Source organism: Diabrotica virgifera, chromosome 8 (assembly GCF_917563875.1).
Source record: "Diabrotica virgifera virgifera chromosome 8, PGI_DIABVI_V3a".
NCBI lineage: Eukaryota > Metazoa > Arthropoda > Insecta > Coleoptera > Chrysomelidae > Diabrotica > Diabrotica virgifera.
This window is the reverse complement of record NC_065450.1, coordinates 31,349,576-31,372,606: the sequence shown is the minus strand read 5'-3', so window position 1 is coordinate 31,372,606 and position 23,031 is coordinate 31,349,576. Positions and strand designations below refer to the sequence as shown.

The window sequence follows — 23,031 nt, the reverse complement described above, 5'->3', positions numbered from 1 at the left end:
GAGGACTGGAAACCTAAGAAGGAACGAGAGGCATTCTACGAACAGTTGCAAACCATCCTGGACGACATACCTCATGAAGAAAACTTAATTCTTATGGGGGATTTTAATGCACGAATCGGAAATGAAATAGTTCCAGGAGTAAAATAAAGATTCAATGAAAACCATGTCAACTCAAATGGAGAACTCATGGCTAATCTCTGTGCTTTTAACGAATTGCGAATCAATAATACATTTTTCGACCATAAGCTTCAGTATAAATATACGTTTGAAAACTCCAGGGGGCACAAATCTATGATTGACTTTATAGTCACTAATAGACAAATCCACCCAGAGCAGATTCTAGATATTCGAACTTTAAACTCGGCAGACGCAGGGAGTGAACACAAATTAGTCCTAGCAAAAATAAGAATGAAACTAACACCAAAACATTTTCCACAGGAAATCACCGAGGAAAAATTCAATGTAGAATCACTGTGGAACGATTCTACCAAAGAAATGTACCAAAGGAGGCTAGCACAGAAGATACAGCTGAAGCAGATAGACGACATCGAAGATATAAACGCGAGCTGGGAGAAAATTAAAAACAATATTGAAGAGGCAGCAACAGAAGCTCTAGGAAAACGCAAAGTCATACTGAACAAAAGAAACAACAACAATACACCATGGTTCAGAAAAGAAATAAAAGAGAAATGTAAAGAGAAGAGAGACGCCTACATGAAGTATAAAACATCAAACACTCCAGAATCCAGAGACACCTATAGAAGAATACGAAATGAAACAAAGCAATTGGTAAGAAGAACAAAAAATGAACACTGGGAACAGTTTACAAAAAGGATGGAAAGCGACTTCTACGGAACACAAAAACAAATATGGAGATTCATAAGAAACCAACGGAAAGAAATGGCAGAATTGAAGGAATACAATAACATACCAACAAACGAATGGGAAAGATACTTGACGGAACTGTTTAAAGGAAAGGAAAATCATAATCAAAATAATAACCTACCTGAATTAAGACACGAAATTGAAATCAGTTTTCAGGAAGTAGGGGTAGCCATAAATTCACTCAAAAATAGGAAGTCACCAGGACCAGACGGAATAACCAACGAGCTTCTAAAATACGGAGGAGAAAGTATAACCCTAGAGATGACAAAACTTATACAAAAACTAATATTGCACTGCAAGATACCAGACGCATGGAGAAACAGCATAATGATACCAATGTTCAAAAAAGGAGACAAAGAAGACCCCAACAATTATAGAGGTATAAATCTACTAAACACCGCACTTAAGCTAACCACAAAAGTCCTAACCAACAAAATCAATAAACTAACAACTTTATCAGATGAACAACAAGGATTCAGATCCGGAAGATCCTGCGTAGACGCCGTATTTGTACTGAGACAAATCACAGAAAAGGCCATTGAGTACAATAAACCAGCATATCTATGTTTTATAGACCTGACAAAGGCTTTCGATCGCATCCAAGTCGAAGACGTCTTACATTTACTGTATAGAAGAAACATACCAATCAATATTATACAAACCATCGAAAACATCTACTCTCATAATCGAATACAGGCAAAGATAAATGGAAAACTAACGCAGTTTATACCAGTACAAAGTGGAGTCAGACAAGGTGACTCGTTAAGCCCACTGCTCTTTAATATAATAATGGACGAAATAATAGAAGCTGTACGTCAAGGTCATGGTTACAGAATGGGGAATAAAGAAATCAAAGTATTGTGTTATGCAGACGACGCCGCATTAATCGCCGAGACAGAAGACGATCTCCAAAGATTAACACACATCTTTAATACAACAGCCAAGAAATACAATATGATAATATCAGCAGAAAAAACCAAATGTATGACAACATCTAAATACCCACTACGATGTAAAATCGAAATTGATGGGAAAATAATAAAGCAGGAAGCAAGGTTTAGATATCTGGGAATAGATATAACCAGTTACGGAGATGTTGAAGAGGAAGTACGACAACAAAGCTTAAAAGCAAGTAAAGCGGCGGGATCTCTCAATGACACAATCTGGAAGAACAAACACTTAAGAAAAGACACAAAAGCAAGAATCTATAAAGCAGCAATTAGACCTATATTAACATACACGGCGGAGACAAGGCCTGACACATCTAAAACGAGACGACTACTAGAAACAACAGAGATGAAAATACTCCGACGAATATCAGGGAAAAGTCTGTTGGATAGGGAGAGGAGCGAAAACATAAGAAGATCATGCAATATAGAAGACATAAATGGATGGGTGACAAAACGGAAACAGGAGTGGAACCAACACATTAGTAGAATGGCAGAGGATAGGATAGTACGAATAGCACGAGATAAGATAAGTCACCAAATGGACGAAGAAGTATTGGCAGACCAAGAAAAAGGTGGTGCGATAACCTAAACAATTTAGGAGGATAATATTGAAGAAGAAACAGGCTTTAAAGCCTACATACAAGAAGGAAGAAGAAGAAGACAAATTTCTAGCCTTACAGGAAGACCGTTAGTCGGAGGGTTCACTAGCTCTTAGACTATATGTATATATTATATTTTATATTAATATCATATATTAAATATATATGAATAAGTAGCTAAAAATTATATATAAACGTGTCTATACGCTCTGAGCTTCGCTGGTGTCGCTCCTGGCGGATTACTAATTCAACTTTCACTGGTAATTTTTAAATTTATTATTTAATTGTTATCGCTTAATATTTACAACGCAAAAAAGTAATTAAATTGTAATCGATTTTTTTAAGATTTTGCTAATCATTTTAACGTTCTATTGATAAAATATGAATTTCTTACTTCGGATACTTTCACAATTATCGTGTAGATGGCGCAGATTAATTTATAATTACATATTATGGAACATTAAAAAAACTTAAATTCAGCATTTAAAACGTAAGTATATTTAAGGTAAAAATATATACCACAGCTTTGACCAACTAATATTTTTTATAATTAATGTTTTTAATTTTAATTTTAAATTAATCACTTTGACATTTATGTCAAATTTCCGGTAAACGTTTACAGACTTGCCACTACTGGCGCTCGCGAATTTGTAAATATCCCCTCTACGTACGAGCTCACAGCGTATAAAAAACGAGACGATAGAATACGAGGAATATGGGATTTAGAAAATACTTTGGTACTAGAGAGGCATTCAGCCCTGTGATGGATGACCGAAGTTATCTTTAACGTTTGAGTTAAAGTTAAGATAACTCTCAGTGATAACGATGCCCATAACTATTTAAGCAAATTCGGTGTGATGTATCCGTCAGCGTTATGGGATAGTTATTTCTTAAATGTTAAAAAGGGAAATAACATTTGAGTAACAAAGTTTGAAGTAACAAAAAGAACCTTATGTAGAAATAGTACAATGGAGTGAGTGCGAGAGATTGATCGGACCATGGCACAGGCTTGACAGGATTGGAAGATAACCATAAAAGCAGCGTTGCCAGAGTTGGTACAATTGTACCAATTTGATACAATTAACAACCAAACTTCTGATACTAAGTTATCTTAAAGTAAAAACCTCAAATTTTGTGATATAAGAAATTTGCTTCAAATAACATTAAGCGACGTTTTTTAAAGTTTTTGTACAAAATGTGTTGGTTTAGTACATTTTGTGTCACTATTTCAGTCATTCCAGTGCATTTACAAAAATTTCTCTGGCAACACTGCATATGTTTATAAATTTCAACCTATATTCAACAATTAATTTCGATTTGATTTTTGTATGACTTTTAAAATTGTATTTACCCTTATATTCTTAAATTATTAGCTTTACTTTTTATTGTTAATTATTGTTTTAATCTTATTATTACCTACGTGCTTTTAATTGTTATTTGAGGTCTATTTTTTTGATATTTTTAATTTTGTACTGCTTTATATTTGATATTAAGTTGAGAACATGCCGCACACAATCCTAGGACAACCTGAAGCAGCGTTCTTTGTTGAATATTCACTTGATTTCTATCTAAAAACAAGTTAAAAGATGAACCTAACCTTACACATCCTTACATAACTACAGCAGTGGGAGCACGCAAAATAGAATTCTATTTTGCTGACGTCACAAAACGAATTTCACAATGCGAGAATTGCAATTGCTAGGCAACGTGACGTCACTAAAATAGAATTCTATTTTGCGTGTTCCCACTACAGAGTTATCTGACAACTTGAGGTTTAACGTCGGGTTATAAAGTGACAGTTGATATATCAGATAACTCGAGAACTGTCAAGAAATAACGCAAGTAGTTAAGTTAAATATGATACATCACACCACTTCGAGGATTATAACTTAACTACAGGATAACTTTACGTTAAAGATAACTTCGGTCATCCATCACATTATTTACTATTCAAACACTCATCGAACGGTGTCGAGATGTCAACTGTGACGTATTCGTATGTTTAGTTGACTTTGAGAAAGCCTTCAACAAAATACAACACAGAAGGCTTGCAAACATATTGCTGAACAGAGAAATAGATGATTAGGATGTGAGAATCATTACAAATTTATCCCGATATCAGAAAGCCATAATACGAGTAAACCAAAAAAATCTAAAGATATATCCATAAGAAAAGGAGTACAAGGATGTGTACTATTCCCTCCGCTTTTCAATATGCACTCAGAAGAGATGTTATAGAGGCACTAGAAGACATCAATGAAGGCATATCAATTAACGGAACACTAGCGAATAATCTCAAATATGCCGACGATACAATACTCCTTGCGGACAGCAGAGAAAGGCAGCAAATTTTGGTTGATTCCACTACTGCGAGAGGTATGGAATAATGGAATGACTCTCAACACAAAAATAGAACAAAATCATGATTGCCAGTAAGATCAATATTGAAGACCAGATAATCTACGTTAAGAGCCGCTTTACATAACTGAGATTTAGTTCGAAACTGACGCTGATAACTAGCATGAAAAATTATCTAATAAGAATATTAGATGTAAAACACAAGATTTACTCTGAAATTTCCCATGATAATTTTCAATATAAAAATTTAGAACCTGTTCTATATTCTAGAAAGTTTTCAGAGTAAACTGCGCGAGTTTCTGCGCAGAACGTTAAATAACGCGGTGGTGTTTACGATAACATAACCTTTATAATTACAACACGTGCTGATTTGTTTATTCAGCGAAGTATCTTTGCTGTCCTTCAAATTATTATTTTTGCACAAAAATTTACTTCTCTAGTTCTCTGTCCAAATATATTCGCGATGAAAAACAAAGTAGCTGACCTCTGGTGGAATAAATTTAAACTACTATAAGTGGTATAAACAAACCAGAAAATTGTTGATTTGAATGGAATTTGGTCATTATTAAGAAATTTTTAGTAAATTTCAGCATTATGAGTACATTAAAATATTTTAAATCAAATCGGTATTGTTCTATTCCTCAATTGAATGTTTGTTTATACCATTTATATCGGCCATTTTCTTGCATTCGACCTGCCCTCTATATTCCGTTTCAATCGCGAATTATTAAAAGTAAAAAATAAACAAATGAAAGTTGTAACTTATAACCTTAAAATGTCATTTCACATTTCTTCTTTTCTTATGTTACCTCTAACTTAGTTTCCGTTCATCAGTCGCCTTTTATGTATAACAAAATTCTATTTAATGTTAGTCACATTCCACACTACGCATGCGTTTCACAACAATTATGTTACGATTTAACTGTAGGTGTAAAACAAGGAACAATGGAAAAATTGTATAATTTTACTACATAAATTTTCAGTAGTAATTGCACAAGAGCTCTAAAATTCTATATTAATTTTAGAGATCGAGTGCAATTTGTTGCGATTATTTCACGAATAAAACTGTTCAAAACCAAAATTTTATTGTAGTTTATATATGTAAGTACAAATTAGTACAATTAAACAAACAGTTGTTATAAATATTAATTTGACGGTTGAAAGTCATCACTTTTATAATTTTTAAAACATTAATTGTCATTAATGTCACTGAATGTATTTTTTCGTAGCAACGAAGGGCATCTGACGTAATATACTTGACGACGGGAAATTATCAAAAATTATCGATTTAATTTAGATTTATGTAGCTTTCTATTGGTCAGAATCTCCTATGAATGAAATAATCAAAAATTATCGATTTAATTTAGATTTCTGTAGCTTTCTATTGGTCAGAATCTCCTATGAATGAAATAATCAGTAGTAATTGCACAAGAGCTCTAAAATTATTGAATTTTTCCCGAGTGTCACTTTGACAGTTTTAATTACACGAGCCGAAGGCGAGTGAAATTTTTTCAAAGTGTCACAAGGGCAAAAATTCTATATTAATTTTAGAGATCGAGTGCAATTTGTTGCGATTATTTCATGTTTAAAACTGTTCAAAACCAAAATTTTATTGTAATTTATTTATGTAAGTACAAATTAGTACAATTAAACACACAGTTATAAATATTTCACGGTTGAAAGTCATCACTTTTATAATTTTTAAAACATTAATTGTCATTAATGTCACTGAATGTATTTTTTCGTAGCAACGAAGGGCATCTGACGTAATATACTTGACGACGGGCAATTATCAAAAATTATCGATTTAATTTAGATTTCTGTAGCTTTCTATTGGTCAGAATCTCCTATGAATTAAATAATCGTTATTATTCTTGAAATAATTTTCGAAGTAAATCTCGGTCATGTAAAACGGCTCTAAGGGAGCAGCTTTAGTAGGCTTTAATAGGCTTTAATAGGGAGAAGTAAATTCTTGTGCAAAAATAATTAATTTGAACAAAGATACTTCACTGAATAAACAAATAAGCATGTGTTGTAATTATAAAGGTGTTATCATAAACACCACCGCGTTATTTAACGTTCTGCGCAGAAACTCGCGCAGTTTACTCTGAAAACTTTCTAGAATATAGAACAGGTTCTAAATTTTTGTATTGAAAATTATCATGGGAAATTTCCGAGTAAATCTTGTGTTTTACATCTAATACTTTTATTAGATAATTTTTAATGGTAGGTATCAGCGTCAGTTTCGAAGTAAATATTGGTCATGTAAAGCGGCTCTTTGAGAAAGTAGCCAGATACAATTACTTGAGATGTGAACTAAATGAACAATGGGACCGCAGCCTTGAAATAAGATGGCTAGAAGCGCTTACAATAAAATAAAAGCAGTATTGTGCAATGGAAAACTGGGAATAGAAATTAGAACTAAAGAATTGAGATGGTACGTATTCTCTGTCCTTTTATATGGAGTTGAAAGATAAATGAATAATTGAAATTGAAAATGAATAAATGCATATATTTCATATATTATAACCAAACTGCCATCATTAAAGTGGACAACCAATTGACAGAGGCAGTCTCCATAGATAGGGGAGTGAGACAAGGATACGTTCTGTCCCCGGTATTATTTAATATATACTTTGAACATATCTTCGAGCATGCGCTTGGAGAACTACAGGAAGGCGTATTAGTCAACGGAGTGTGTCTAAGCAACATTAGATATGCCGACGACGCAGTAGTTTTTGCAGATAGCCTAGACGGTTTGCATATCAGGGTCGCGCATATCGGATATAAGTAGAGAACATGGAGTTGATCACAATACGTAAAAAACAAAGTAGCAACATGGTAGTCGGTAAGCGCGAAATATTAAATACACGGCATTTGGTTAACTAACAAACAATTGACAGGGTGGACAGCTACAGATTCCTTGGTACCAATATAAACAGCCAATGGAACCACTCTTGTGAAATAAAACAACACATAGGAAAAGCGAGATCAGCGTTTATAATGGTGAAGTCTCTTTTCAGAAGTCACGATTTACCACATGGTACCAAAATCTCTATCATCAGTTGCTATGTATTTTCTACGTTATTATACGGAGTAGAGGTATGGACACTTCTTTAAGAAAACTCGAGGCATTCGAGATGGGGTGTTATTAATGTTGAGGTCCTACTTAGAATGGACAAGGAATGCGAGATAATTAACACCATCAAAGAGGGCAAACTAGAATATCTTGCCCATGTAATGAGGAATGAACAGAGATATGGCTTGTTGCAACTCATTCTTCAGGGCAAGGTGTTTGGAAAGAGAGGGCCAGGGGGAAGAAGAATATCTTGGCTTCAAAACCTGAGAAAGTGGTTCAGTACATCGATAACCGGACTATTCCGGATAGCAGCAAACAAAGTTAGGATAGCCATGCTGATCGCCAACATCTGAAACGGATAGGCATCATAAGAAGAAGAAACATGAAAAAAGAAAAAGAAATCCTCAACACTATGAAGGAAAGAAAAATGAGGTACTTAAGTCACATAAGAAATGAAAAATATGAGTTGATGCTATTGGTTATACAAAGGAAAGTGGAAGGAAAAAGAGGACCGGGGAGACGATGCACGTCCTGGTTAAAAAATTTAAAGCCTTGGAGATGAAAAACAAAAATAGTACTCATAGAGAACAAGTAAAAACTTCGTTTGTACAATGGTATAAAAAGTTTATTGAAAAACTATTAAAAAGTCATCCAAAAGGATTCGCCAAACGTTTTCGATCTAGATCAGATCATCTTCAGTGCTTAGAACGAAGTATTTCCATGTTATAATGAATGTAAAAGGTTAAAATTATGACTAGTTAGAGTGCTCAAAGGGCAACATGAGCACTCTTAACAAATTTATCTTTTAACATCGACTTAGAGTCGCTACTAACATCAGATTATCAACATGTAAATCATATTTCTCGATGTCACCTATTTTATAAGGTTGCTAGTTTCTTCTACTAAGCAGAACGTAAGTATTATCCACATTTTTCTTTAACTAGTCATAATTTTAACCTTTTATATTCATTCTAACGTGGAAATACTTCGTTCTAGGCACTGAAGATGATCTGATCTAGATCGAAAACGTTTTGCGGATCCTTTTGGATGACTTTTTAATAGTTTTTCAATAAACTTTTTATAGCATTGTACAAACGAAGTTTTTACTTGTTCTGTATGATTTTTAAGATTGATTTTGTTAAAAATAGTACATACTCTTCAGAATCGCTACAGACAGAGTAAAAGGGCCGTGATGATCGCCAATGTCCTTAATGGATAAGGCACACGAAGAAGAAGAAGAAGAAGCTTACAATTGATCACTAAAGATATACTAATACATTAGAATTAACAGCTAGCAGGTCTCTAATCAATGCATTTAATTTAATCATTCTGTTTATTTCAGGTATGCATTACTTCTCCCCAGTAGATAAAATGCAGTTATTGGAAATCATCACCACCGATAAAACGAGTAAAGAAGCTACTGCCATCGCAGTCGACATAGGTCTTAAGCAGGGAAAAGTAGTCATCACTGTTGGTGATGGTCCCGGTTTCTACACAACCAGAATTTTATCCGCCATGATGGCTGAAAGTATAAGACTGTTACAAGAAGGCGTGGATCCTAAAGATCTAGACTCCCTTACGAAGAAGTTCGGCTTCCCTGTAGGTGCCGCTACCTTAGCAGACGAGGTCGGTTTAGATGTAGCTGCTCATATTGGGCCTAATTTAGCGCAGGTAAGCCATATTAATGTACTTTCTATCTTGAGAAATTTTCACCATTTTGATCCGGCGTGTTTCTTTAGGTCATCTGACCATCGAATTTGTGACCTACCCCTTTTTCGTTTGTGGTTCCACGAGATCCGTAGCTGCGGAGATATTAATCGCAGCATATGCTTGAAGAATCAGTTTCATTTTTGAGTGCAGGGATTTTAATAATTCCCATTCACCGACCCCGAGCCAATTTCGTTAGGACTTCATTTTTAAAGCTTTATTAACCGCTCTGTTGAAGTTCAAAGTTTATTCAAACTTTTATACATAAACTATATACCTTGAACTTCAAAATGGCGCTAGTTAGGTTGCTTATTGTTATAAACAAAGTATGTATGAATTAAATAAAAAAGTGGCTAACTTTGACCTTAACTGATCTAGGCGAAATTTTTTTCTGTGGTAATTTGTGTAAAAATATCAGCTTTACACATAACAAAGTTAATGCAGTTTACAGTTAATATTAACAAAGTTATCTAAATTATTTATAAGCCAAAAATGACTCTACTTTAGTAAAATGTTTTTGAAATGGTACAAAATGATCTTTGTTAATTTTTTATTAAATATGTTGAAAATATAAGTCTTCTTTTTTCATCAAATACCCGCAAAATCGCTATATCAGTATCATTTTCTGAGCGATAAATTTTTTTGTGCATTATATGGACTGTTTGACTCAACTTTTCATGTAATATCAAAGTCTTATGTTCATTTTTGCAAAAGTTATAGCAAATTTTTGATTTTCGAAATTTTAGCCTTATTTTGCAATTTCCGAAGCAACAAATAATCGGGCCAAAATTCAAAAACTGTTATTTTAAACTTTTGCTCATCTACTAAAAGATGAACACTCTAATAAATAAGATATTTATAATTATCCTATTTTTACCTGTAGCGATTTAAATTAAAAAATTGCCATTTTTGACCCTTATTTGTTAATAATTAAAATAATCGCACGAACTGTGACGGGCATTTTTGTATTTATAACGTATTAGGTATATAGTACCCAAAAAAACCCATTTGCAACCTGGCTGGTCCAGTGTTCCGAACATGGCATATTTTTGCCTAATTTCCCTGGAGTATTCTCCTACTCTACCGTATTGTGTTGCAATATATTATATTTGTTTTCTGTTCATTTCTTGGACTTAAGTCAAAAATTTTTCTTTTCAGGCTTTTGGAGAAAGATTTTCTGGAGGCGACTTGGGCGTAATGAGAGATATTGTTCAAGCCGGCTTCTTGGGTAGAAAATCCGGAAAAGGCGTTTACATTTACGAAAAGGGAAGTAAAAACCGCGATGTCAACGCCGAAGCACTAGAAATAGTAAAGAAATATTCCTTAGAACCTCGAGGATCGTTTGAAGATGAAGACAAAACTTTGAGGATGGTTACAAGGTAAATAAGAATAAAATTAAGATTCTTTGATGGAAAGATTAAAAAAAAAATTAAAACAACAGTAAATCCTCTTATCAAGATTATTTCATATATGTTACATGGTAGCGGAAAAAGTCTGGCAACACGGTAATTTATCGGAAACCGCTAGAACGATTTTTGTAGATTTTGGTGGGTGAGAGTCTCCTAATGCGGCCGATATTATAGTGGTAATTACATTGTTGTCAAATCTTTCGTTTTTCTGGAAATCTAATGAACTTTCTTATTTTCAATGTAACACCCTGTAAATTCTTTGCGTTTTGAAGTCCTTGAGAAGTACTGATTATTTTTCATGTTATATTCCCTATACCTAAATGCCATAATTTCGGAGATATTGCTACATATTTTATTAAAAAAAATGAAACACATAATAAAAATCAATTTTTTCGGCCCTTGAAGACATTATTTTAGGTTCTTTGGATCATTGGGAACAAAGGTCTTGTGTAATTTTTCTCTAAAGTTAATAGTTTTCGCGTTATAAACAATTTAAAACTGAAAAAATAACGAAAAATGACGATTTTCAAGGATCAAAAACACAAGTAAAAAAAATAATTTTTGAAATTATCAAGTACCTAAATTCAAACTCAAACCTTAGTCTATCAGCTACCTATAAGAATTTTTGGCACGTTTTATTCTAAAACATTATTTTTTTAATTATTAATGAAGCGAATATGAGAGGACGGGCGATCAGCTGCATTAACAACTAAGAAACAATGTTTTAAAATGAAGTAAGACCAAATTATTTATCGGTAAATAATAATAAAATAAGGTTTGAGCTTGAATTTAGGCACTTTGTAGTTTCAAAAATAATATTTTTAACTTGTGATTTTGAACCTAGAAAATCGTCATTTTTCTATTTTTTTCAGTTTTAAATTGTTTATAACTCGGAAACGATTAACTTTAAAGACAAAATACCTTTTTTGTTCCCAATGATCCAAAGAACCTAAAACAATGTCTAACCGGGCCGAAAAAATTGATTTTTATAATTTGTTTAATTTTTTTTTAATAAATGTAGCAATAACTCCGAAATTATGGCATTTAGGTATAAGGAATACAACATAAAAAATAGTCAGTATTTCTTAAGGATTTCAAAACTCAAAAAATATATAGGGTGTTCCATTTGAAATAAGAAAGTTCAATAGATTTCTAGAACACCGAATGATTTGACAACAATGTAATTACCACTATAATATCGGCCGCATTTGAAGACCCTTACCCACTAAAATCTATAAAAATCGTTCTAGCGGTTTCCGAGAAACTACCGTGTTGCGAGACTTTTTCGCAACCCTGTATTTACACAAAACTCGATCATACATCAGTCAGCTTAAAATATTTAAAAATTCTTCAATTAACTAGCTACAAGTACAGTTGTTTCAGAAGAGATTTACGTCTATTAACAATTGTTATTTTGTGTGCTAAATAGGAGGAAGTAATAAAAATCTGGACGGAGATAGAAAATCCGTTTCGTATAGCCTACATATTGACTGCCGCATTTTTGTCTTCCTGATTTCTTGTTCTTCTAGCTCTCCTTTTGACTCTGCTCTTTTCCCGTTTTTATTTCATCTATTTCCTGATTAACGTCTTTAAATCTTCCCGTGTGAATTTCATTTTCTTCTTCAGTAGTGTTATTTCTTAGTGTTTCTTTTATGATATTTTCGATCTCTAGGACTTCTTCCTCTACTTCTTGTGGATTTTTGATTGCAGAAACTTTCTGATTGTTGTTGCTTCCATAGTGATTAGTATGATGTTGTAATGTATGCTTTATTATTTTCTCACTAGGATAGCAGTTCCTCCGAAATTTGTTCTGTGGTTGTTCCTGTAGATGTCGTATCCTGTAAACTTAATGGTATAAGTTAGTTTAGTTTCTCGTAATGCCACGACCTCCATTTCATATGTGTTTATTAGTTCGTCCAGCACGTTTGCAATATTTGTTTTTATGCCGCCTAAGTTCCAGGAGCCTATCTTTGGGTGTCTTAGCTTCATACCTTCGTTAAATGGCCTTTTCACATTTTTGATCGTCTCATTTGTTATTTTTGTGACTAGCTCTTCTATCATCATGATCAGTTCTTTTTGTTGTTCTTTTAAGATTGGTATGGTCAAATCTGTTGCTGGAATTTGTGTGGGTGTGGTGTTTTGGGCGTACGGTTGCCCATTGTTTTTATTATGTTGTTGTGTTCGGCTTTCTGTTATTGTTTGTCTGGGTCTTCCCCAGGCAGGTACCCTTCGGCATCCCCTAATAACTTACCGAGTGTTGCCCTTGGCAGTTATAGTCCTTTTACCCTATGACGGCCGATGTGCAATTAAGACATGATCAGTGGGTCTCAAACAGTAGGGCGTTAATATTTAATTCCGAACGCTTGAAAAGTAAAAATATTTAATTTCCTGTATTTTGAATGTGTTTCCTGTATTTCCTGTGTTAAAGCGTGTTAAAAGAAGTGGGACGGAATATTTCGAATACTCGAAATTATTTGTCGACATCAAATGTTCATAAAGATGTCTATTTTGCGTAGAACGAAAATTATACGAATGGTTTTGAATGCAGTAAAATTGAAAAATACTTGAGAAGTTGCTGGTATGTACAAATTTGAATAAAATACACCCAGGACTATACTTTCTACAGACACTGTATTAAATATAACCTTGAAACAAACTGGCACTAAATCACTTCCGAGATTTTAACACAACAAAAGGTTTAAACAAGTGTAGTGATTGCAAAAACGGTTCGCATGTTTTAAATAAGATTTTTGCTGATTATGTATTTTGCTAAAATATTAAATAACACCAATACAATTCACAGCTATCATTTAATTTTTAACGATAAACAAAAGTGTAATATGGTGACAAGTTTGAATTTGATCGACTTTGTCGATAACAGTATCGTTAACAGATATTTTTTTTATAAATCTTATCGACAGATGCAATAAATGACGTCAAAGATAGAATAAATAAAATATGGAAAAAACAATGGAAAAATATTTCAAGCATATCAAAAAATTTATATTTTTCTTTACATCAAGAACTTCCTCCGCCACCTGAATACATATTTAAGTATAACCTGCCAAAGCAAGATATTTCTACTATCGTGAGATTAAAAACTCGACACGGAAAATATGAGGCACATCTGCACAAATTAGGAATAGTTAATTCATCAGTCTGTTTTTGTGATAATGTTTCGATTAGAGATTTGAACCATATTTTCTTTGAATGCAAAATTAACGAGAGATATATAAATAAATTGTATTACAATTTACGACAAACACAAGTTCATTTTCCAATTAGTATAGAATATCTACTAAGTTGTCATAAAATGGAAATATTTAAATTACTCATAAACTACTTGAAAGAAACAAATATAGTCATTTAAGTCAGATAGGTGGGAATATAACAAAACTAATAAATTGAGGTAAAAATAAGATAAAAATCTGTGGCTAACGGACCCGCATCCAAGCCATTTTTTCACACACACACACACACACACACACACACACACACACACACACACACACACACACACACACACACACACACACACACACACACACACACACACACACACACACACACACACACACACACACACACACACACACACACACACACACACACACACACACACACACACACACACACACACACACACACACACACACACACACACACACACACACACACACACACACACACACACACACACACACACACACACACACACACACACACACACACACACACACACACACACACACACACACACACACACACACACACACACACACACACACACACACACACACACACACACACACACACACACACACACACACACACACACACACACACACACACACACACACACACACACACACACACACACACACACACACACACACACACACACACACACACACACACACACACACACACACACACACACACACACACACACACACACACACACACACACACACACACACACACACACACACACACACACACACACACACACACACACACACACACACACACACACACACACACACACACACACACACACACACACACACACACACACACACACACACACACACACACACACACACACACACACACACACACACACACACACACACACACACACACACACACACACACACACACACACACACACACACACACACACACACACACACACACACACACACACACACACACACACACACACACACACACACACACACACACACACACACACACACACACACACACACACACACACACACACACACACACACACACACACACACACACACACACACACACACACACACACACACACACACACACACACACACACACACACACACACACACACACACACACACACACACACACACACACACACACACACACACACACACACACACACACACACACACACACACACACACACACACACACACACACACACACACACACACACACACACACACACACACACACACACACACACACACACACACACACACACACACACACACACACACACACACACACACACACACACACACACACACACACACACACACACACACACACACACACACACACACACACACACACACACACACACACACACACACACACACACACACACACACACACACACACACACACACACACACACACACACACACACACACACACACACACACACACACACACACACACACACACACACACACACACACACACACACACACACACACACACACACACACACACACACACACACACACACACACACACACACACACACACACACACACACACACACACACACACACACACACACACACACACACACACACACACACACACACACACACACACACACACACACACACACACACACACACACACACACACACACACACACACCACACCACACCACACAACAGATATTTTTAAATACCATGAATCATGTTCCAATGATTGGGTGGATTTAAGAAATACATATTTACTAAACAATTTTTTTTACGTGTATAAAGGAGATTATAATAATTATGACACATGTACTCCTTATATTTTTTAAATAATATGGTTTTGTAAAGGCATACTTTTGATTATTGGCTAAACCTACATTGTACGATACGTCACAAGAAATTAAAAAAATTAACATGTAAATTCACTGTTTAAATAAGATACAGTGCGCTGGAATAAGTGCTACCCCCCTTATAACCTATTTATTTCTAGCACATAAGCAAAACACTCTGACAGGTCGATTTTTAAAATAATCAAAGTATATTATAACATCAATGTTTCGAACTTTAGGCGATCCCTCTTCAGGTGCCAGGCAAAACTTTGATTTTTTTAAAATGGGAAAGTACATCATGTGAAAGCTCATTTAAAAGTGTTTGAAATACTAATTACAAAAATGTATAATACTTTAATCCTTTTTAAGAGCGTAGGCGCAAAGTTTCGATCGAATTGTTTTTAAACGCATTCATTTTTTTCGAATCGTGAGAAAACTAATATATTTTTGAAAAATTTAAACGCAGAATAAAATATTACATTATTACCGAGGGCTGAAAGTCCCTTAGAATAAACAAAAAATTAATTTGAATGATATATTTGAAATAAAAAATCCGAATAATTTTTTTTTTCACCCCTGTGACTTATTAAAATAATCATTATAGAAGTTCTCAGGGACTTTTGACCCTCGATAATACTGTAATATTTCATTGAGCGTTTATATTTTTCGAAAATACTTATTAGTTTTCTCAGGATTCGAAAAAAATAAATACATTTCACAATATTTCGACCGAGATTTTGCGCCTACGATCTCAAAAAGGATTAAAGTATTATACATTTTTGTAATCAGCCTTTCAAAAGCTTTTAAATGAGGTGTCACATGATGTACTTTCCCATTTAAAAAAAAATCAAAGTTATCACTGTCACCTGAAGAGGGGCCGCGTAAAGTTCGAAACATTGATGCTACAATATACTATGACTATTTTAAAAATCGACCTGTCCGAGCGTTTTGCTTATGTGCTAAAAATTAATGAGTAATTAAGGGGTGTAACACTTATTCCAGCGCACTGTATATTCCGTGCTATTGCAATAAAATATTAAAACGAATAAACGAAAACTTGTTGAGTAGTGCTGATTGACACAACAGACCAGTAAAATGTTATTTATACAGATAGTGTAAAATATATCGCCGCTTGTCTGGTCCGCTAGTTATAAAGTTATCAGCTTTTAATTGCAAAGCGGTCTTCTTAGGTGGAAAATACTTTAGCACATTTCGCTTTTTGTTCTGCTGGGATTTGGCAGAATTTGTTTCTGTGCTCTTCTCTGCACTTTACGTACAAAAGATTTAGTTAGTCCGTTGCTCTTACTTAGATCTTCTATTACTACTCTCATGTACACTAGTAATTTTCTTGGCCTTTGGTCTTATTTTCTTTTTTTTTTCACTGCAATCGTATACATTGGCAGGGGTTTCTTTTCTGTCTTCCCTGACTTCATATTTGTTCTGTTTCTGTTTACTATATTTATTTCATGTACCTGTGAAAGTTCCGTTTGTATATCTTCAGATTTTATATTCGAGTCTGCTGATAATCATTTTGGACTTGATGTCTTTAATGGAACGGCGATCTACTGTATTTTGGTTTTTTTGTTATAGTCTTCGAAAATATGGATGTCCTAAATATGCTCTATAGTCCTCAGGGCATTTTGTTTTCATTCTGTTTTTAGAGATTTTGTCTGCGTATACCCTTTAAAGGTATTGACTGTGTATTGACATATTGATTGGTTTCATCTGTGAATTATATTGCTATCTTAATTATTGTTTTTTTTCTAGATTTGTAAATGAAGCTGTCCTATGTTTAGAAGAAAAAATCCTCGCCAATCCATTAGAAGGAGATATCGGTGCAGTATTCGGACTGGGATTCCCCCCATTCACCGGAGGTCCCTTCAGATGGGTCGACCAATACGGAGCAGCCAAACTAGTATCTAAAATGGAGAACTTCGAACGTTCCTACGGACTTCCTTTCAAACCTGCTCAAACGCTTATCGATATGGCCAAGGACCCCAGCAAGAAGTTCCATCCTAAAGTAGCATCATAAGTGTTATGTTATTCAACGTGCCTTTTTCTATAAAACGTTTTTTCGGTATTTAGAATATGTTTATCAAGTTTATTGTTTTAATTAGGGATTATTTTTTACATGATAGTCTCAAAACTAATTTTTATAAAAAATATTAAATAAGTACTCTCTGTAAATACATATATTTTCATAAAGTTTTTTCTGCGTATAATTTATTCTCCAAACCTTATTTGGTTTTTTTTTATTTTAATTTTAGAAGCACCCAAAGATTCATAGAAAACTTTCTTCAGTCAAGAGCTTACTTTGTAAAAACTGCTAATTCCATTAAAAAAAAATCGGGAAGACGGAACACCTAAGGGTCAGTTATGAGCCCAACTCGTTTTCTCATGGATCTCTATCCAACTGGATCACTGCTTCCCTCTAGTTAGGGGAAGACTATATGCCGATGATCTGGCTCTATTTGGAAAGGGCAAGCATATACGAATTACGAATGATTCAAAACACTTACAAGAATCTATTTATAAACTAGAGATATGGTTCATGTCAGTAGGCGTACAATTATCCCCAAGACGCATGCTTTTATCAAGACTTACTTTCTTCTTCTTCAGCCTGTTTGCATCCACTCCTGGACAAAGGCCTCCACATACGTTCTCCACTGTTCTTTGTTTTGTACTATTTGGTGCAAGTTTCTCCCCATTTTTGCTTTGATGTCGTTAGCCATCGTTTTTGTGGTCTTCCTCTACTGATACTGTGCTTGCGTGGTCTCCAATGTACAATATTTCTCGTCCACTGTTTAACCTCAAATTAATCCCTTAAGGTACTAGTACACTTTAGAAGACCAAAAATAAGCATTTTTTCAAGATTTTTTTCTCAGAACCTTTATTAAAAATGAACATAAAACTTTTTACATGTTAATATCTAATTCTTAGAGAATACAAAAAATATATCTTTTTTTTATTTATGCACGTACACTAATACTGTAGAGGGCGCCAAGTCGAGGCCTCGAAAAAAAGTAGTTCCGATGACGGACAGTTAATCTCAGGATTGGGATCTCTGAAACAAAAAAATCGTATGTACCCCAGGCTGTGGGTGAAAAAACGTGATATAATTCAGGAATTTTTGAAACCTATCAGGTCTTGTAAAGGACGATGCCAGGAATAACTTCTACTAAACTGTAACCAAAAATATTGTGCGCTTTTTTTTTAATTGCGATTTTCATTTGTTAAATTTGCAATTTTTAAAGATTTTTAATTTTGCAGTTTAGGATATTGATTTTAGAGAAAAACCTTTTAATAGAAAGTTGTAGTGAATTAAAAAACCTACAATTTGATCTATGGTAAGTTTAATTTCGTTTATTGGTTATTGTAAAACAGCCTGCGAAAAGTCCAAAATGGCCGTTTTTTACAATTGCATTATTTATTGTACAAATAATTTTTTTATTTTTTAAAGCTTTAAAATGAAGATTTTTCAATTCTAAATATAAAAAAAATTGTAAAGCCCGATTAACGAATTTGTTGCTTAGATATTATAAATTGTTTATCCCAAGTGGTCAAATGTCGAAGGCTATAACTTTTTGAAAAAAAATCGTAAAGGGTTGGTGAAGCATCCGATCTCCTGCCAAAGAGTTATATTTTCATATTCTGATGTAAATAAATGTGTAAACAATTTTAAACCTCTAATTTTTGGGTTTGAAAGTAAGGGGGCAAATTTCGTTATAAACATTTAGAGCTGAAGCGGCCCTGTACATCCTAAGAGTTTTTAACTTACAGATTATTGTTGCTGAAGACGAAACGAAGATTCATAAAAAAATAAAAATTTTCTACGACCAACTGAAGCCGAGATAATTGTTTTTTTTTTCTTAAATCGTAGCGCCTCTATTTATAACAATTAAGAAATTATTTTACGTCATTCACTAAAGAAAGACTTATATTATCTTAAAATAAAAATTATTATAAAATATAATTACATTTAATTATTAAAAATTATTTTTAAAATCGGTGCTTTTGCGAGCGGCCGAATTTTGCAAATCGCCCCGCTCGCTTAAACTACGCGCGATCGGAAACTTTTTACGTAACTTGTATTAAATTTTGACAGAAAACAATCTAATAATATTACCATTATAATATACAGTCTATTTACCACTATATTTGTTTTTCATGATAAACTTTTATATGTGAAATCTCATTTCTGAAGAAATAATATTACAAAAATGATACATATTATAATATGAAATATATAACTATATTTTTAATTTTTCCATTGGTATATAAATATAATAATAATGTTACTTCTTATTATACAATATAAAACTTTTTCTTCTTGTAGTGACTATCCGTTTTGGATGTTGGCGACCATCATGGCAATCTGTACTTGCATACTAAATCGGTACTGCTGCTTTAAAAAGAAACTGGAAGGCGAAGGATTGCCTTGCTAGAAAATTTACGTACGTCGTTCAACACAACAACTACAAATCTATTCAGAGCAGCAGTGTGAAAAGTAGAGATTGCCATGATGGTCGCCAACATCCAAAACGGATAGTCACTACAAGAAGAAAAAGTTTTATATTGTGTAATAAGAAGTAACATTATTATTATTATATTTATATACCAATGAAAAAATTAAAAATATAGTTATATATTTCATATTATAATATGTATCATTTTTGTAATATTATTTCTTTAGAAATGAGATTTCACATATAAAAGTTTATCAAGAAAAACAAATACAGTGGTAAATATACTGTATATTATAATGGTAATATTATTAAATTGTTTAAGCGAGCCGGGCGATTTGCAAAATTCGGCCGCTCGCAAAAGCACCGGTTTTAAAAATAATTAAATGTAATTATATTTTATAATAATTTTTATTTTAAGATAATATAAGTCTTTCTTTAGTGAATGACGTAAAATAATTTCTTAATTGTTATAAATAAAGGCACTACGATTTAAGAAAAAAAAAAACAATTATCTCGGTTTCAGTTGGTCGTAGAAAATTTTGATTCTTTTATAAATCTTCGTTTTGTCTTCAGCAACAATAATATGTAAGTTAGAAACTCATAGGATGTACAGGGCCGCTTCAGCTCTAAATGTTTATAACGAAATTGCCCCTTATTTTCAAATCCAAAAATTACCTCGCCTTCAGTTGGTCGTAGAAATTTTTTATTTTTTATAAATCTTAATTTTGTCTTCAGCAACAATAATCTGTAAGTTAAAAACTCTTAGTATGTACAGGGCCGCTTCAGCTCTAAATGTTTATAATGTAATTTGCCCCCTTATTTTCAAACCCAAAAATTAGAGGTTTAAAAATGTTTTACGCATTTATTTACATCAGAATATGAAAATATAACTCTATGGAAGGAGATTGGATGTTTCACCAACCCTCTACGATTTTTTTTCAAAAAGTTATAGCCTTCGACATTTGACCACTTGGGATAAACAATTTATAATATGTAAGCAACAAATTCGTTAATAGGGCTTTTCCATTTTTTTTTAAGTTTAGAATTGAAAGATCTTCATTTTAAAGCTTTAAAAAATAAAAAAATTATTTGTACAATAAATAATGCAATTGTAAAAAACGGCCATTTTGGACCTTTCGCAGGCTGTTTTACAATAACCAATAAACGAAAGTAAACTTACCATAGCTCAAATTGTAGGTTTTTTAATTCACTACAACATTCTATTAAAAAGTTTTTCTCTAAAATCAATATCCTAAACTGCAAAATTAAAAATCTTTAAAAATTGCAAATTTAACAAATGAAAATCGCAATTAAAAAAAGCGCACAATATTTTTGGTTACATTTTAGTAGAAGTTCTTCCTGGCATCTTCCTTTACAAAACCTGATATGTTTCAAAAATTCCTGAATTATATCCTGAAATCGACCCATTTTTCACCCACAGCCTGGGGTAATGGTATTTTAAAAAGGAAGGTTTCTTACGTGACAATTTACCACAGTTAGTGAAAATTCCGCAAAAAAAAGATTTTACGGAAATTTGAAAAAATTTTGTGAAAAAATCGTCCGTTTTTCTTCAGTTTTTCATGGTTAAAAAATATTAATTTTTTATTTTTTGTTCAAATTGTGGTAAATTGTCACGTAAGAAGCCTACCTTTTTCAAATGCCGTACGACTTTTTTGTTTCAGAGATCCCAATCCTGAGCTTAACTGTCCGCCATCATTTTTCAAGTCCTCGAGTTTTGCGCCATCTACAATCTTAGTGTGCGTGCATAAATGAAAAAAGATATATTTCTTGTACTCTCTAAGAGTTATATATTTTGTACTCTCTAATAACCGGCAAAATAGCATAAAAGATGGAAAACGTATTACGTTTTGAGATAAAAAGAAATAAAACTAGTCGAGCTGGGAAATTTAGCGATATTAACCTATTAATGTACATTATATTGATTGTTTCCCACTTTTAGACGTATCGGACGAGTTTGGCAAATACCACTGTCACAGTGACAGTTTTAGTTGACATACTTCTCTGATACGTGTAAAGCTGGGAAACAATAAATATAATGTAAATAAAAAGGTTACTATCGCTAAATTTCCCAGCTCGACTAGTTTCATTTCATTTTATCTCACAACTTAAATACGTTTTCCATCTTTTGAGCTATTTTGCCGGTTATTAGTGCGCTCATCACTGTATGTTAATATGTAAAAAGCTTTATGTTACTTTTTAATAAAGGTTCTGAAAAAAAATTCTTGAAAAAAATGATTATTTTTGGTCTTCTAAAGTGTACTAGTACCTTAATTTGTAATCTCACATTATTCTTAACTTCCCTAACTTTTATAGTTTCACCGTGTATAATTGAAACATTGGGAAAACATATCGAGTAATATTTTAATTATTAGAGTCCAGTGATCCTTTTGCAACCTAAATAAATTGCCAAATCGTGGTATTTCCATTTCAACTTCCTTAATTTTGCAATAGCTTGATTA

General features: G+C 33.5%; 1 protein-coding gene across 1 annotated transcript in view; it reads left to right on the top strand.

The window, feature by feature from the left end:
• Positions 1-18,293, top strand: part of LOC126890443 (trifunctional enzyme subunit alpha, mitochondrial) — a 59,143-nt gene extending 40,850 nt beyond the window's left edge. The window contains exons 7-9 of the mRNA XM_050659387.1: positions 9,214-9,542; positions 10,737-10,957; positions 17,853-18,293. Coding sequence (XP_050515344.1) covers positions 9,214-9,542; positions 10,737-10,957; positions 17,853-18,117 — 815 coding nt within the window. The 3' untranslated portion in view covers positions 18,118-18,293. The remainder of the gene's footprint in view (positions 1-9,213; positions 9,543-10,736; positions 10,958-17,852) is intronic.
• The last annotated feature ends 4,738 nt before the right edge of the window (positions 18,294-23,031 follow it).